At 40.5% G+C, this 18,828-nt stretch overlaps 1 protein-coding gene across 4 annotated transcripts in view; it reads right to left on the bottom strand.

The window, feature by feature from the left end:
- Nucleotides 1-12,271: 12,271 nt before the first annotated feature.
- Nucleotides 12,272-18,828, bottom strand: part of LOC149444794 (triple functional domain protein) — a 455,657-nt gene continuing 449,100 nt past the window's right edge. For 2 of the 4 annotated variants that reach the window (XM_089654524.1, XM_089654525.1), the window contains exon 49: nt 12,272-12,819. In XM_089654524.1, coding sequence (XP_089510650.1) covers nt 12,556-12,819 — 264 coding nt within the window. In that variant the 3' untranslated portion in view covers nt 12,272-12,555. The remainder of the gene's footprint in view (nt 12,820-18,828) is intronic. The other 2 variants (XM_089654526.1, XM_089654527.1) reach the window with 2 other exon arrangements.

The raw sequence follows: 18,828 nt of genomic DNA, 5'->3' as shown, positions 1-18,828 counted from the left end.
TGACCAGAGACTGCAGACAGTGCAGGGAATGACCAGAGACTGCTGACCTTTGGGGAGGGAGGGGGAGCGGGTACCTGAATTTGACAGGTACCCGCTCCCACTTCCGCGGAGTTGTCCTTCCCTCTTCTTCCCGGGCCGGCTTCTGTGACAGCCGGGTGCCCACTGCGCATAGGCGAGAAGCGCTGCGCTTTGTGAATGGCGCGGCGCCTTCTGGGACCTGTCATGTGTCCCAGAAGACACCGGATCATTCACAAAGCGCAGCACATGCTCAGTGGGCACCCGGCTGTCACAGAAGCCAGCGCGGGAAGACTGTGCAGCGCTGGAGCGAGGAACAGGTAAGGCCCTGCAGGAGACAACAGCTGAGCGGCCGGTCCGGTATTCTGACATGGTGGCCGCAAAAATACCGGACCGGCCGCTTTATATTCGCTCCATAAGACGCACTGACATTTCCCCCCTTTTTTTGGGGGGAAAAAAGTGCGTCTTATGGAGCGAAAAATACGGTAATGGCCCCTCCCATGCATGCACACCTGTGTGCACAAGCCTTGACCCTGTGCCGGTATGTAAACAGCGGTTGCACCGTGCATGTGAGGTATTGCCGTGAACGCCAGATCAAGGGCAGTAAGTCTAACACTAGACCTCTTCTGTAAATCTAAAATGGTAGCTTTTAAAGCGTTGCCTATGGATATTAAAAATGTTTGCAGTTTGTTGCCATTGCATGGGGCATGCGCAGTTTTCAAGCATGTCATGTTTGGGATCTATTTACTCGGCATAGCATTATCTTTTATAATTTACCAAATAATTGGCCAATATATTGTGTTTTTGTGCATTAAAAGTAAAAAAAGTGTATTTTGTTTTTAATTTGCCTTTGAAAAATCGCTGCGTGGGTACTATGTGCCTTAAAAATTGTAGTACCCACCATTTTATTCACTAGGGTATCTGCTTTAAAAAAATATATAATGTTTGGGGTCTTAAATTAATTTCCTACCAAAAAATACAGATTTTTTTCATGTGAACAAAAAGTGTCAGAAAAGGCTTGATCTTCAGGTGGTTAGAAGAGTGAGTGATGTGTGGCATAAACTTCTAATGCTGGGCACAGAATGCCCCCACCCCCCAAAACGACCCCTTTTTGGAAAGTAGACACCCCCAACTATTTGCTGAGAGGCATGTTGAATCAAAAGAATTTTTTTTTTACCACAAGTTTTTGGAAAATGACAAAAAAAATACATATTTTTTTTTTTCTACACAAAATTGTCACTTAAATGATTTAACTGCTCACACATGCCATAGGTATATGTGGAATTACTCCCCAAAATACATTCTGCTACTTCTCCCGAGTATGGGGGTACCACATGTGAGAGACGTTTTGCCAGTTTAGCCAAGTACAGGACCCCAAAATCCAATAAGCACCTTCAGGCTTTTAAAGGGCTTTATTTCCTCATTACACTTCCAGACTACTGATCAAAGTTTCGGAGGCCCTGAAATGCCGGGATAGCACCTAACCCCCTACCCCCAAATGACCTCTTTTTGGAAAGTAGACACCCCAAGGAATTTGATAAAAAGCATGGTAAGTATTCTGCAGATCTCATTTGTTGCCACAAGTTTTTGGAAAATGAAGAAAAAAAAAAAAACATTTTTTCTATTTTTTTTTTTTTCTATTTCAAAACCTTGTGAGAAAAAATGAGATCTGCAAAATACTCACCATGCCTCTTTTTAAATTCCTTGGGGTGTCTACTTTCCAGAAAGGGGTCATTTGGGGGGGCTTTGGTGCTATCCTGGCATGTCAGGGAAACTGTGATATGTAGTGAGGAAGTTTCGCACCTTCAGGCTTTCAAAGTGGTCATTGGATTTTAGGCTCCTGTATGTGGCTAGGCTCCCAAAAAGTCTTACACATGTGGTATCCCCATACTCGGTAGAAGTAGCAGAATGTATTTTGGGGTGTAATTCCACATATACCCATGGCTTGTGCGAGTAATAAATAATTTAAATGACAACTTTGTGTAAAAAAAAAAAAAGTTTGTCATTTTTCAGAAACTTGTGGAAAAAAAAATAAATCTTTCATGGACTCAATATGCCTCTCAGCAGATAGCTTAGGGTGTCTATTTTCCAAAAAGGGGTCATTTGAGGGTGTTTGTACTATCCTGGTATTTTAGCACCTCAATAAATGGGCAGGCAGAAAGTAAAAGCTGTGTGAATTCCATTATCTATACCATAGTTTGTAGGCCGGGGTGGAGCCTGACTATGACGGCACGGGAGAGCGCGCAGTAAGCACTCTCCGTTAGCCTTCCCTGGTTTATCCTCCCCAGGAGTCTCCGATAGAGAGACCAGCTGCATCAAGGGTGAGCGGTGACTCACCCGACTGGAGACGGTGCGTGGTGCCCGTGTCCCTGGAGACGGTCGGCTTCCTGGACCTGAGAGAGAGAGATCTGGCAGAGAGTTGGGAGAGGAACGCCTCGGGGCTCTCCTCTGACGTTCGGTGGAGGAGGAGTGGAGTCTCCGGAGAGACGGTCGGGCTGTCAGTCAGATAAGCCTAGGAGCTAGGAGCCAGGAGAAAGCCGGCTTCGGAGGGGGAGTGAGATTGTCAGGGAGATAATACTGAGACGGATGAGGCAGTGGAGCGGCACCGACACGTGGGCAGCCGCAGAGAAGCCTTGGGAGATCCGGGTGTGGGAGAGCTTGTCTGACATACAAACGAGTAGGAGAAGTGGAGGAGGTAAATCAACACACTCCTGTCACATTACATCATCTCCACCCTGTCTTCCTAAGACCTCAAAATCTCCCTGCTGCCATATCACTCCTGCATCATACTATTCCTATTGCCTGACACCACTGTTATAATAAGGCTAACCTCCTAAACTTCTATATCTTTCCCAATCTATAATCTAATATATATCAGTACATCGCCTCCAAAATAAGGACGTATCGGATGAGAAAGATAAGTGACTTGAGCCATATTGGACCCACAGGAATCCCCCTAAGAACTTATAATGAGAAAAGAGGACTGCTTCTGGAGTGATATCCCAACGTGAAGGGTGAGTGAGGACCGTGGGCCTTCCTGCAGGTCTTATTCTATATTATATATTGGACCTACACAGTGGAGCCTTATATACATTGATTCCTCGTATTAGACTTTCAGATGACTATGGTAAGACTTTGCATTGATTATAAAATCTGAAAATAAAAGAGGGGATTCCTAGGGTGGGTCTGAAGATCGGGAGGAGTAGGTGTCCAGGAGAGCAAGCAACAAGAGTAAAGGCTTTAAAAATAAAATGAAAGGTAAAAACATCAAAGGGAGTGGGCCTAAGAACTCACAAACTGGTACGATCAAGAAGTATGTGTCACAAGGAAATGTTACCCCAGAAAGATCTCAGGCAATAAATGAAAAAAGTGAATTGGAAATAAGTCTGGATAATAGCCCGAGACTCTCCCTGGGCCCGGTATATAGTAGCCAACAATTAATGGAAAGCCAGGATCTGAGAGATTGTGAAAGAGATATGCAAATACCTAATAAAAAAGAAATGGCGGAGATGTTTAAAGGCTTGGAAAAATCACTGAAGCATGAAATGGGGATGATTCGGGAAGAAATGGGACAATTGTTAACTAGAGTGGAAGAAATGGAGGAAAAAGTGCAAAATTATACCCAAACCATCCCAAAATTAGAAAAAAGGCTATTAGAAGATAGAAAAGAACAAAGGAGATTGCTCTATAAGATGGAAGAACAAGAAAATAGAGAAAGGAGAAATAATCTCAGAGTAAGAGGAGTCCCAGAACTATCACAGAGGGAAGATATAAAAGACTTAAAAGAGTTAGTTGGCAAGATTTTGAACTCCATAATGGACAAAGTGGATGAGGAGATGTTTAAATTGGACGGAGTATACAGGATTGGAAAGTATCAACAAGACAAAGGGATAGAAAAACCAAGAGATATAATTGTTAAATTCCATAACTACGGAGATAGAGAAGAGATATGGAAAAAGATTAAAGGAAAAACAAATATTATATACGGAGAGAAAATTATTCAAATTTTTGCAGACTTAACACCAGAGACTCTGAGAAGGAAGAGATCATTGAAACCCCTATTAGAAGTGATGAAAAATCATAATGTGAAATACAGATGGGGCCGCGATACAAGTTTAATCGGGTGGAGGGATGGAATTACAGCTATCTTAAAAGTTCCGGAAGATTTGGAAGACTTCTGTGATAAACTGGGACTGCAGAGACAAGTGATACCGGGTTGGGAAGTGGAAGAGGGAGAGTTGGACACGGGTAGATGGCAGTTGGTTAAAAGAGGAAATAGAGAGACAATAGATAAGGAGACATTGGGGAGGAGGGGGGGAAGGTGAGCGGTTATAGTCGGAGTCGAACCCCTGTAGTGGGATCAAAGGTGGAACATGATCCATAGGCAAAGGAGGCCTAGGAGGGGGAGGAGGTTGGGGAGGGGGGAGGGGAAGGGGGAGGGGAAAGGGGAGGGATATGGCGAGGGAGGGGGAGAAGGATGGTATAGGGGGAAATTTTTAAAAATACTCTGCATAGTGAGGAGATGTATACAAGACATATGGAAGATATAAAGTTTATAACCTACAATGTAAAGGGGTTGAACAGTCCTGGGAAGAGATTTAAGCTATTTAAGGAGTTGCAACATAGAGAAGCTTCGGTAGTTTTTTTACAGGAGACGCATATTGAGATTAAGTCAAATATTAAATTAATCACTAGAAACTATCCAACATGGTTTTATGCAGATTCCCCAATTAAGAGAGCTAAGGGGGTGGCAATTGGGTTTGCTAAAAATGTAAGGTGGGAGGTAGAGGACAGAGTGACGGATCCTGAGGGGAGATTTTTGTTTTTGAAAGGTAGGTTGCAGGAAATAGAGTGTACAATAGCGAATATATACTGCCCAAATAAGAGACCTGAAATATACCTGAAAGGGATACTAAGAAAGCTGATGGATTTTAAAAAGGGAAGATTGATAGTGGCGGGAGATCTGAACTTATGTTTAGACCCACAGATGGATACAACCTCTCGTGTGCAACGAGAGGGAGGTAGGTCTATGAAAATCTTAAAGAAGGAGATACATGAGGGCCAACTAGTGGACATATGGAGAATAATGCATGGAAAGGAAAGAGACTATACCTTCTTCTCTAATGCACACGAGACTTACTCGAGATTGGATTATATAATGGTAGATCATCAACTTATTGAGAGGGTGGATAAAGTAGAAATAGAGACAATGACTATCTCAGACCATGCCCCAGTTATAATGAAGGTAAGATGGGGGAGGCAGTTGACAAGGGGGGTAGGATGGAGGTTAAATGAGGCCCTTTTATTAGATCAAGAGATCGATCAGCAGATCAGAAAAGAGATGGAAAGATACTTTCAAGAGAATGAAACAGGGGATGTATCAGTGGCCACTGTCTGGGAATCCCATAAGGTATATATTAGGGGTATATTGATCGCGCTAGGGACAAAAAAAAAAAAAAGGAAAGGAGTAAGAAACTGACAGGGCTCTTAAAAGAAATATACGACCTGGAACAGATCCATAAAAATAGAACAACAAGTGAGATAAGGCAGAAGGTATTAGGAAAGAAGAAGGAGTTGGAGATATTAATGGAAGAAGAAAGGAGGAGAGTACTTAATAAAGTAGCAGTAGAGAGGTATAGATGGGGAGATCGACCAGGAAAACACTTAATGAGAACCCTGAGAAAAAAGAAAAATAGAAATTATATAGAAAAAATAAGAAGCCCCAAGGGAGAAATGGCTCACTCTACTAAAGAGATTGGGAAGGTATTCAAGGAATATTATAGCAAGCTGTATAATATTAATTCCCAGAATTTAGCAAATAATAGTGAAAATAAAAACAGAGAAAAAAGAAGGACATATTTAAAAAATGCAGGACTACCAAAGATAGATGAAGATCTATTGAAATCCCTGGAGTCGGAAATTACACAGGAGGAAATAAAGATAGCGTTGAAAGATACTAAGGTGGGGAAAAGCCCTGGCCCAGATGGATATACCGTAAGGTATTATAAAAAATATAGTGAACTGTTAATACCTAAATTGAAGGAGTATATGAATGCCCTGGGTGGGGAAATGGAGATTAGACAGGAATCCCTACAAGCCCATATAACACTTATACATAAGGAAGGGAAGGATGCTACTCAATGCTCTAGTTATAGGCCAATTGCACTCCTAAATATAGATACAAAACTATATGCAAAGGTCTTAGCAAATAGGATGAAAGACTTGATGCCGGAATGGATTCAGGGAGATCAGGTTGGTTTTGTATCAGGGAGAGAGGGTAGGGACAACGGAATCAGAACTCTGTTGCTGATCCAGAAAGCTAAAAAAGGGAAAACCCCAGCAGTGGTGCTCTCGATTGATGCCGAAAAAGCTTTTGATAGAGTAAACTGGAGCTTTATGATGGATACCCTAGAGATCATGGGAGTAGGTGGTAGAATGAGGGAGTGGATAGGAAAGTTGTATAAAATGCCATCCGCGGTTATTTTGGTAAATGGTGAAAAGTCTGAGCCCATTGGGATGTCAAACGGGACAAGACAGGGATGCCCACTGTCCCCATTGTTGTATGTATTATCATTGGAACCCTTGTTGGAAACAATTAGGAAGAATGTAGATATAAAGGGAATACAAATAGGGGAAACTGAACATAAAGTGGCAGCTTTTGCAGATGACCTGCTGTTTTATGTGGGAAATCCTAGGATAACACTCCCGAACTTAATAAGAAGTTTAAAAGAGTATGGGGAAATATCAAACTTAAAAATCAACCCGACAAAAACTGAGATCTTAAACGTAAATCTTCCAAATGGTGAGAAAGAAAAGATACAAAGAGAATTTCCTTTTATATGGAGAGATACAGAGATAAAATATTTAGGGGTTAAACTTACTGCTTCATATACAAAATTGTATAAATTAAATTATATTGCTCTTCTAAATGAGATCAAAGAGGAACTGAGGATAATGGGAAGAGGAACTCCCTCTTGGTTAGGACGAATAAATCTGATAAAAATGATAATTGTACCCAAAGTCTTGTATAAATTTCAGATGATCCCAATAAGTCTCCCAGAGGCCTTTTTTAAAGAAATTAAAAAGATGATAACAAAATTTATATGGAAAAATAAAAAACCTAGAATATCTTATGACCTGATGAGTAGAGGTAAAGAGAGAGGGGGTTTGGGAGTGCCAGATTTTAAGAGATACTATAACGCTGTAGTTTTAACAAGAATTTATGACTGGACACACAATAAAAAGGGAAAAAGGTGGGTTAAGATAGAGAACGAACTGAGTGGAGTTGACCTGAGTAGAAGCATATGGGCACCAATACAATATAGAGGTTTAAAAAATACCACGAGTGTATATACACTGAATGTTCTAAAGGTTTGGGATAATTTACATAAACGTATGAAGTGGGATTTTAATTCACAATTAATGTCACTAAGAAATATGGAATATTTTCCACCAGGTATAGAGGGGATTATGGGAAAATGGATTAAAAAGGAAGACATTCAATTAAGGGATATTATGGATGGACAAAAATTAAAAACAATAAAAGATTTAAAGAAAGGTGGAGGGGAACTTTTTATTAAGATCGATGAGTGGAAATACCACCAATTAAAACACTTTGTTGAGAGCCTTCCGAAACCTATGAGAGGGAGAAAGGATTGGAATTTATTTGAGAAGTTGTTGGAATCACGGGGAGAGGGGAAACGGGGCACGGCAAAAATATATAAAATTCTCACTGAATTAGTCACAGAGGTAAAACCAATGTATATAGAAAAATGGGAAAAGGACTTGGGGACAGAGATAGATGAGGATAAACAGAGGAAAATATATAGACTCACACATGAAAATATCAGCATGAGAGAAGTGGAGGTAAATTATAAAAGTTTGGTAAGATGGCACATCACACCAAAGGTAGAACATAAAATGGGTATAGAGAGAACACAAGAGTGTTGGCGTGGGTGTGGAGGGATTGGTACGTGGTTTCATATTTGGTGGGAATGCCCAAGGATTCAAAGTTTTTGGGAGAAAATGGTCAACTTAATAGAGAAAATCTCAGGGATAAAGATAGGATTAGATCCAGAAGTGTGTCTGTTACATAAGACAGATATGCCAGTGAATAAATACAAGGATTCCGGTATATGGTACTATGTAAATGCAGCAAAATGGTTGATACCTAGATTCTGGCATAGTTTAGAGGTTCCGAGAGAAAGGGACTGGTTTGAGAGAGTAAAGCAGATTAGTAAGATGGAGAAACTATACTATATCCAAGAGGGTAAGATGGAGATATATAAAAGGAGATGGGAGAAATGGGAAGATTTTGTACTTCAAACGAATATATATGAAGCAGTAGAAATGAGAAGAGAAGAGGGGTAGGATACGCTTGCTTTAGACAGAAAGTAGGGAAGAACGCAGAGTGGGGGGGTTGTTTGGGGGGGAGGAGGAAGGGGGTAATGTTTTTAAGAAGGGAAAAATAAAGGATAAGAAGGAATTGTGTATTTATTATGAAAAAGATGAAAGTGTAATGTTATCTTTATGAAAAATTAATAAATATTAATATACCATAGTTTGTAGACGCTATAACTTTCACACAAAGCAATCAATATACACTTTATTGGGATTTTTTTTAACCAAAAACATGTAGCAGAATACATTTTGGCCTAAATTTATGACAAAAGTTTAGTTTTTTTGGATATTTTTTATGACCGAAATGAGAAAATATTATTTTCAATAAAAAATTTTTTTCTTCAAAACTTTTTCTGGAGCCAAAAATAAAAAGTGCACAGGTGATCAAATACCACCAAAAGAAAGCTCTATTTGTGTGAAAAAAAGGACATAAATTTTATTTATGTACCGTATTGCATGACAGCGCAATTGTCCGTTAAACTAGAGCAGCGCTGTATAGCAAAAAAAATGGCGGAAATTGCAGTATGTATACCATTTTCTGCTGGAGTGCGAAACAGCAGTTTAATTAAAGCAGCAAGAAGATACAACAAAGAACTCTACTGCACTCTGGATGGACTGCAAGCAAAACACCCTGGGAGATATATCTCCTACAAGTCTGGTTTCCACTCCATCTACTCCTCCTTTTCATATTGCTATCATCTGTTTTCAAAATCTAATTTCTTTACCCTTCTGCTCCACCCCAAAGCTTATACATATCACCTTCACTTCTACAATCTCCCTACTACTGCTCTCATCACCTCCTGCTGATACTTTACTCACCTGCTGACCCAAACAACAGGACAGGAAGGCATGTGCACTCGTATACATCCTGCTCCTATCTTACTTTCCTCACCCTACTTCTCCTAACCTCTGGGGATATCTCCCCGAACCCTGCTCCTCCAGTATCTCACCCCCACACCAAGCACCCTCTATCCACCACCAATAGCTGCAATCCACTCAATTTAATCTCAATCCCCATGTCCTGAAAAACCACCCTCCCTTTTTCATGTGCATTCTGGAATGCCCGCTCTGTCTGTAATAAGCTCACTTCTGTCCATGTCCTTTTTGTCTCCCACTCCTACTAACAATTATAGAAACCTGGGTTCAAGCATCAGATTTTGCTTTTCCCACAGCAATTTCCTACATAGGCCTCCACTGGACTCACTCACCCAGACCCAGTGGTCGGAAAGGAGATGTAGTTGGTTTGCTTCTATCCCCACTGAGCACCTTTCAAGTCCTCCCTCTCTATCCTTCTCTTCTTTCGAGACTTACTGCATTCGGCTGTTTTCTCCCATATCTCTGAGGATTGCAGTGATCTACCGTCCTAGACCGGTGTCATGCTTTCTTGATGACTTCTCTACCTGGCTACCCTACTTTCTCTCCTCTGAAATATCCACTATCATTCTTTGAGATTTTAACATCCCCATTAAATGTTAAGCCAGAGCTCTGAGGAAGAGGCAAGTCCTCGAAACGCGTCAGCCTTTTGGATGTCTACACTCCCTATTACGGACTGTTACTCAGCGCGGTGTTGACCCAGCTGTTCTTTATGATGTGCCTTGACTATATTGTCGTTTGTGAGTACAACACATACTTTATTATTTTTTATTAAACATTTTTTATGGTAATGCACTAGGCCCCGACCATTACAACCTTGTCAGGCTGACGACACCAGAAATCTTAAGATACATAGCCGTGCACTGGAGCGATTGTGGCGTAGAACCAAATCCCAGCAAGCATTCACCCTATATAAATCTGCATTCTTAAAATACAATTCCTCCCTCCATGCTGCCAAATGAGCCTACTTTGTCACTCCTATTAATACTTTGTCATCTCTTCTCTATTTTTAACTCTCTACTTTCTCCATCTCCACCCAGTAACTAACTAACTGCTTATGTGATTGCCAATCATTTCAAAAACAAGACTGATGCAGTTTGTAGGGGCATCTCCACTACAGACATTATCTCACTTAGCATACCTTATACTAAACCTCCCTCAACACTTTCTTCTTTTGACCTTGCTACTACTGAAGAGGTCACTAAAACTCTCTCAGAAGTCCATCTCACCACCTGCTCTCTTGATCCTGTTCCCTCACAACTACTATGGTCAGACTCCTTTATCCTTTTCTCCCTCACTCACATCTTCAATCTCTCCCTCGACTGGTGCCTTCCCCACCCCTCTAAAGCATGCACACATCACTCCCATACTTGAAAAGCCCTCCCTGGTCCCCACCAACCTAAACAACTTAAGACCCATCTCCCTGCTCCTGTTTACCTCTAAACTCTTAGAAAGCTTAGTCTACAATCTCCTGAGCTCCCACCTCACTGACAACAGCCTTTGTGACCCTTTACAGTCTGGCTTTCGCTCACTGCACTCCACTGAAACTGCCCTACTAAAACTCACTAATGATTTACTAACTGCTAAAATCAATGGCCACTACTCCGTACTCTTACTACTTGACCTCTCTGTGGCTTTTGATACTGTTGACCATCCTCAAAAAACTCCACTCTCTTGGCCTCTGCTCTCTCCAGGTTCTCCTCCTACCTATCGCAGCACTCTTTCAGTGTTACCTATAACTCTGTCTTCTCCTCTTCACTTCCTCTTTCTGTAGGGGTCCCTCAAGGTTCTTTCCTTGGACCCCTTCTCCATCTACACCTCCTCCCTTGGTCACTTGATAAACGCCCATGGCTTCAAGTACCATCTCTATGCTGATGATACACAAATCTATCTTTCTACTCCTCACCTCACCCCTTCAGTCTCCTCTCACATTACTAACCTACTGACATATCACCATGGATGTCACTCCGCTTCCACAAACTAAATCTTTCTAAAACGGAGCTCATACTATTCCCTCCAGCCCGTGCCCCCTCCCCCGACTTCTCCGTCAAGATCAATAGTACAACCATCAATCCCTCCCCTCATGCCAGGGTACTAGGTGTAATCCTGGACTCCCATCTGTCCTTTCAACCCCAAATCCAATCACTGTCCAAATCTTGCAGACTTCACCTGCGCAACATCTCCAAGATATGCCCATTTTTAACCACTGAAACCACTAAGCAACTTATTCACTCCCTTGTTATCTCTCACCTTGGCTATTGTAATTCCCTCCTAGTCCTACCTAATCACAGGCTATCCCCTCTTCAGTCTATCATGAATACTGCTGCTAGCCTCATCAACCTTACCAACCGTTCTATATCTGCCACCCTTCTCTGTCAATCCCTCCACTGGTTTCCCATTGCCCAACAAATAAAATTCAAAACATTAACAATACCATATAAAGCCATTTATAACTGCCCCAAATTACATCACCAATCTGGTTTCCAAATATCACCCAAACCCCTCCTCTCCTCCCATAACCTCCTGCTCTCTAGCTCCCTTGTCTCCTCCTCCCATTCTTGTCTCCAGGACTTCTCCAGAGCCTCCCTCATCTTCTGGAACTCTCTGCCCCAATCTATCTGGCTATCGCCTACTCTTCCCACTTTTAGGCGATCTCTGAAAACCTATCTCTTCAGGGAAGGCTATCCTGCATTCAGCTAATAACCAAATCCTCTATTTTTCCTATCAGTTCATCCCCCACAGTTATTACCTTTTGTACCACCAGCCCCTCCCTCTTAGATTGTAAACTCCAAAGAAGCAGGGCCCTCCTAATCCTCTTGTATTGAACTGTATTATTGCTGTATTGTCTCCCTTTATATTGTAAAGTGCTGTGCAAACTGTTGGCGCTATATAAATCCTGTATGATAATAATCATAATTGTAGTAATGCACTCAAATTCCTATATGAAAATTAAGTTGATTGCAAAAAATACATAAATAAAACACAGGTTTGATTGTTTTTATTGTAAAATGCCATTTCAATAACCAATTAAACTAATGGGGCTTGCATTCCATTTTTAATTATTCAATTTTATTTGCCCTTGTTGTACAGAAAGTTCTTTGCAACATTACATAAAATCAGTATAAGCAAAAAGACAACAAACATCCATAAGGTGCTTGTCTGCAATTATTCAGAATGTTTAAATAGCAGGTTATTACCACATATGTACAATATTTTTGCATTATCACTCAAACATAAATAAAACATTTACTTTTATTGCTACCTTTCTCAGCCAAATACCCACTTCATTGTCCCATCAAACATATCAGTGGTGACAGAACTTGTATGGCCTAGGACGTAACTTGGAATCCAGCCTTCAGCTGCAGGGCAGTCATCGGTGGCAGCTCGGAACACCAGAAACATGCTCTGCTGGTTGCTTGCCAAAATTTGAACCACCTCTCCTTGGTAGACATTAATTTCATCCTCCTTCACTGCTGTATAATCCCGTGTCACCAACATGGTGGAGATATTGCTACTGCTGCTACTTTCACTCTGGAGGAAAAGAAAAAAAATTATGATCACTCATTGATAAAACAAACTTATTATTGGTCATAGACATGAAAAGATTGCCAAGCCAATGACCATCTTATGTCTATGGCAATATAGACTTACCCATAAGCTGGCAAATTCTTGTGAGGAAAGATCGAATGAACAGGGTTTGCACAATATATAGACAATTATAAATCATTGTATGTGAAAAGAGGTGCGGTGCTAACAGATATAGATTAAGATATTGTAATTAGCTAGATAAAGAAAAGGTATATCAGGCATTATTAATGACCATCATGAGGAAAACAGGTTTTTACTGTAATCGTGAAGAATCATCTGAAAGTGACACATGATAAGTGTTAAGGCCTTTCACAGTTATATTGATGCAATGTAGAACACACCATGAATAAAAGTGTAACAACGTGGATTTTAATGTCAGTTTCATTAATTTTGTTGCTGCTTTTCCCTTTTGAATCCTCTGTAATTGCAAAGAAAAGAATGAATATTACTAAGGCAGGCATTCAGCTGTGACTATGTACACTGCTGGCATAAAGTCACAGCTCAGCTTGAGCGGAGTGGAATCAGAACAGTGCACATATGCTCCATTGGCATCTGCGTGCACTAAACTTCCTATTATGACTTAAAACTAACTTCCGGGCTCCCCCTTAACACCCCCTAAGACCCTCTAAAAAGACACTAGAATAGGTAAATGTAATGCCTCTTTCCCGCTATTAAAACCTCCGTTTATGCAAGTTCCAAGTCTTCTCTTTTCCTCTGTTTAAAGGAGTAGGAGTCCATCTTCAGGTGTCCACATCACAGCCTGCATGGCACGGACAGTTCCTATTAGCTTTCCAGCGCTGGAGTCTTCTCAGGATCCAGAAAAGAGTTTGCAGGTGACGGTGTCAGCACAATTTGGGGCACTGGCACACCGGTCCCCTGCACCCACAAACAGCGCCAGCAAGGAACCCAGATAGCAGACTTAGGCAAGTATAAAATGCCCCAGTAGGTGAAAAATAAAAAAAAAAAAAAAAACTCCTGAATGGCTAAAATGGTATATGGAAATAGCTGTGGCAAATTTTGTCAGGAGATGGGCGTTTAATCAAAACTATAAGTTTATATTTTTCTAAAAGCATGTCTTTTTACCATACATATAAAAGAGATCAGCTTAATGTAAATAGTCTCATTAATATGCATTAAAAAAATATATTTCTAGGCATAGTGTGTAATTATATGCATACAAGGGGGCAGTAATACTTGCTCATTATATATGCACACTATATTTCCTGCTTAGTAATAGTGCTCAGTGATTGTGGATTACAATGATCTTCTTTTCCTTACTGCAAGCCTACTAGAAAGGGTTTGTGGGAATTGAACTAAATCTCTGCAGCATCTAATGACTTAAAACTGCTATAATGCTTGCAGTGACAAGAAATGATGTGATTTTTTTTTTCCTCTGAGTTAAGAAAGGGGTCCATTTTTGTTACTCAATATAACAACACGATTTAGTGAGGCTGACATTGGCTTTTTTGATTCCTATGAAATGAATGTTGACAGGTGCACTTTAAACTGGACATATCCTAACATTCAAACTTCACTGGACCAAACAGAGCATGCTAGCATTAGCAAATCACAGAATTTCCAGTAAAAAAAAAGTAACTATTTTTGCCATTAATGGATTCCTTAAAAAAACCAAAGTCTATATCAAGCAGCCTCCAGCTACAAGGTGAGTTGGGTTTTTTCACAGATTAGAGACTGCATACTATGTTGTTTTCAATTAGCATGACCCAGGTGATAGACCTGCAATAAGATAAAAGGATGTGTATAGCTCACGTCTGTACAGTACTGCCAAGCATGAATCCTGCAATTTTAAGCAGGCATAACTGGTCAGATATAAATGCAAACATTATGATTACTGTAGAGCAACAGGTGCGTTTCTCAAACATAAAATATAAGCCCAAGTCAGCAGTAACACTGTAGGTCAGGATATAAACTCATGTAAAATGCAATACAGTGCATTTACTTGGCTATGTTATCCAAATATGAATGATAATTTATATCAATTCAACAATCATACCACAGAGTTACCTATCCATCTTTTTAAACTACCGGTACTTGTTATCTACCTTTAGCAACTGTAATGCAGCAATTGTACATATGTGGCTATGTGTGCTATTCTTCATGTTGCAGCTTTTAATGGTATCAAGTTATACAGAGGGAATAGAAAGAAGTGGAGAACTACCGAGTTGCTATATAAAATAGAAAAAGTGGATAGAAATAGAAGATGAAGTAGTTGCTCTAAGCTGTCATAGTAATTAGGGGTTATGCTTTCCATTCTCATGTTGTCATTTACAACAAGAAATAGAAAATGTAACCCTTTCATGGCCGGGGTTATCAATACCTAGATGTCCAGGCCAAATTTAGCAGCTTCCATATGCCTCGGTTAACTTCATTATAATTTCTCTAATTAAACAAAAAAAAAAAAAAAAAAGATTTACACTGTCTTTGAAGAACATGACCACTTTTGCTTGGTTTTAATAAATTGCCTGCTCAGATTTTTATTATGAAATGCAAAATAATGCAATTGTAACTTTAGCAGCTTGTATTATCTTTTAAAACAATTGTTTTGTTTACAGGTGTACTTGTACTTTAAAAACTGAGGCCAGCCAACTGCTAGCATAAGCTAGCTGGTACAGTTTTTTCTTCTGAACAATGTTGTGGCTCCTATGACATCATAATGATCAGAGGCTTGGGAACCAAGGTAATTGGCTCCTGATCACTGTCCCTGATAGTGCAGCTGTCAGTTACAGCACTGTAATAGGTCCACAGCTTCTGGTTTCTAGTTCTGCAGTAGAGTGTTTATAAACATATGCCCAGATTGATATATCATGCTGAGGAATGTTTAGCTACAGATGGCAGGTGCTAAGAGGTTACATTAACCACTTGCCCTCCAGAGGATTAACTCCCCTTCTTGACCAGGCCATTTTTTTGCGATACAGCAATGTGTCACTTTACCCGCTTCCCGACCCCTATAGCAGAAATACTGCTACAGAGCGGCATGAGTTCGCACAAGCACACACACACACACACACACACACACACACACACACATATATATATATATATATATATACACACACACACACACACACACATATATATATATATATACACACACACACACATACATACATATATACATACACGTGATTTTGCATTTCCAGGTAGGGGGCGTGTGCAAGCACCCTACCCTCGCCGCCACTTACGGCCGCGGCTGTCAATCACCGGGTCCCGGCTGGTGCTTACTCGCTGGCATCCGATGATTAATTTCGAGAGATCTCCGATGGGGAAGACAACTGTTTTGTTTACTAACAGTTCTTTTCTCTGTCAGCTTGGGCACACTGCTGTGGATGGCTCTGCACAGCACAGCCATCCAAAGCAGTGAGATTACAGTGAAGCAGACTGACTCTGCCCCATAGTAAAACACACCCAGCACACAGTTCACCCTTTGATCGCCCCTCAGGTTAAGCCCTTCCTGCCCAGTGCCATTACTACAGTGCCTGTGCTTTTTTTTTTTTTTTTAGCACGGATTACTGTATTGGTGTCACTGGGGATGTCAGTGAGAACAAGTCAGTTCCCCCCAGTTTCAGAATCTCCGCTGCAGTCCCGCTATAAAGTCGCTGATTGCCGCCATTACTAGTAAAAATAAAAATCCCAGTATATAAACACACTGCCATTTGTAAACGCTATAACCTTCACGTAACCAAATTAATTTCCACGTAATGGAATTTTTTAGTTTTTCTAGCAAAGACATGTAGCAGAATACGTAAATTTATGACAAAATTAGATTTTTACATTTTTTTTATACTGGACATGTTTAATAGCAAAAAGTTAAAAATATTGTTTTTTCTCAAAATTGATTTTTTTTTTTATAGCGCAAAATATATTAAAACCGCACAGGCGATCAAATAACACCAAAAGAAAGCTCAATTTATGGGAAACAAAGAATGTAAATTTCATTTGGGTGCAGCGCTGCATGACTGCGCAATTGTAAAAGTAGTGTAGTGCCGTAACGGAAAAAATGGCCTGGTCACGAAGGGGGGTAAATCCTCAGGAGGGCAAGTGGTTAATTGACATATACACAGTCATGTAACACTGCATCCAAATGAAATTGTCCTTTTTTTCCCTACAAATGGAGCTTTCCTTCGTTGGTATTTGATCGCCTCTGCGGTTTTTATTTTTTGTGCTATAAACAAAACAATACCAACAATTTTGAGAAAAAAATATTTTTGACTTTTTGCTATTAAACATGTCCAGTAAAAAAAAAAAAATCCCAATATGTGTAAATTAATTGGTTTACGTGAAAGTTATAGCGTCTACAAATGGCGATGTCCTGGAAATTTTTTTTTTTAGTTAATACTAGTAATGGCGGTGATGAGTGACTTTTTTTAGTGGGACTGCGGCGGGCATTCTGACACTGGGGGGAACGGTCACTGACATCCCCAGTGATACTAATACAGTGATCAGTGCTAATAAAACGCACTGACACTGTACTAATGACACTGGGCAAAAAGGGGTTAACATCTGGGGCGATCAAAGGGTTAACTGTGTGCTGTTTGCTGTTTTACTGTGTGCGTGTTTTACAGCAAAAGTACATTGCTTTGTATTGCTCTGCTCTGCATATGTATATATATGTGATTCTGCGCAGCCCTGCAGCAGTATTTCTGCTAAAGGGTGGTAGGCAAGCAGTTAAGGCACCATTCACATTTTGATCAGACTTAACATTTTCTGGACCAAAGTTGTATCAAAGTGGAACAGGCACCTTTTCAAAATCACTGCAACTAAGTGCACTGATCTGAACAGGTGCCACACAATGAAAATATTTATATTATACTGATCTCGTTCAGGTATATAAAACATTTAAAAATATATATGTTCCCATTAAGAGCCTAAAACACAATCTCAGTTTTCCCCACACTTAGCAAATAATTTTACTATAAATCTATAAAAAATATGATATATATAGTGAAAGAAATAAGTATTTGATCCCCTGCTGATTTTGAATGTTTCCCCACTCACAAAGAAATGATCAGTCTAAAAATCGAATGGTAGGTGTATTGTAACACTGAAAGACAGAATAGCAACAAAAAACTCAAAAGAAATACGTCTAACAAATTATGCGCCGATTTGCATGTTCATGTGGGAAAGAAGTATTTGATCCCTTATCATTCAGCAGGATTTCTGGCTACCAGGTGTCTTTCATACAGTTTACAAGCTGAGATTAAAAGCAGTCTCTTAAAGGGAGTGCTGCTAATCTCATTTTGTTACCTGTATAAAAGACACCTGTCCACAGGAGCAATCAAACAATCAGATTCCAAACTCTCCACCATGGCAAAGACCAAAGAGCTATCCAAGGATGTCAGGGACAAGATTGTAGAAGTATACAAGGCTGGACTGGGCTACCAAACTATCGCCAAGCAGCTTGATGAGAAGGTGACAACAGTTGGTGCAATCATTCTCAAATGGAAGAAACACAAAACAACTCTCAGTCTCCCTAGGTCTGGTGCACCGTGCAAGATCTCACCTCGTGGAGTGTCAATGATCATGAGAACAGTGAGGAATCATCCCAGAACTACACATGAAGATCTTGCCAATGATCTCCAGGCAGCTGGGACCACAGTTACCAAGAAAACAAGTGGTAACATACTACGCTGACAAGGATTGAAATCCTGCAGTGCCCGCAAGGTCCCTCTGCTCAAGAAAGCACACGTCCAGGACCGTCTGAAGTTTGCCACTGAATATCTGAATGATGAAGAGGAGGACTGGTTGAAAGTGTTGTGGTCAGATGAGACCAAAATCGAGCTCTTTGGCATCAACTCAACTCGCGTGTTTGGAGGAGGAGGAGGAATGCTGCCTATGACCCCAAGAACACCATCCCAGCTGTCAAACATGGTGGTGGAAACATTCTGCATTGGGGGTGTTTTGCTGCTAAGGGGACAGGACAACTGCACCGCA

The sequence above is a fragment of the Staurois parvus genome, unplaced genomic scaffold (genome assembly GCF_062004578.1).
Source record: "Staurois parvus isolate SC_StPar_1 unplaced genomic scaffold, SC_StPar_1.0 ptg000772l, whole genome shotgun sequence".
Classification (NCBI taxonomy): Eukaryota; Metazoa; Chordata; class Amphibia; order Anura; family Ranidae; genus Staurois; species Staurois parvus.
This window is presented reverse-complemented; position numbering and strand designations above follow the sequence as displayed.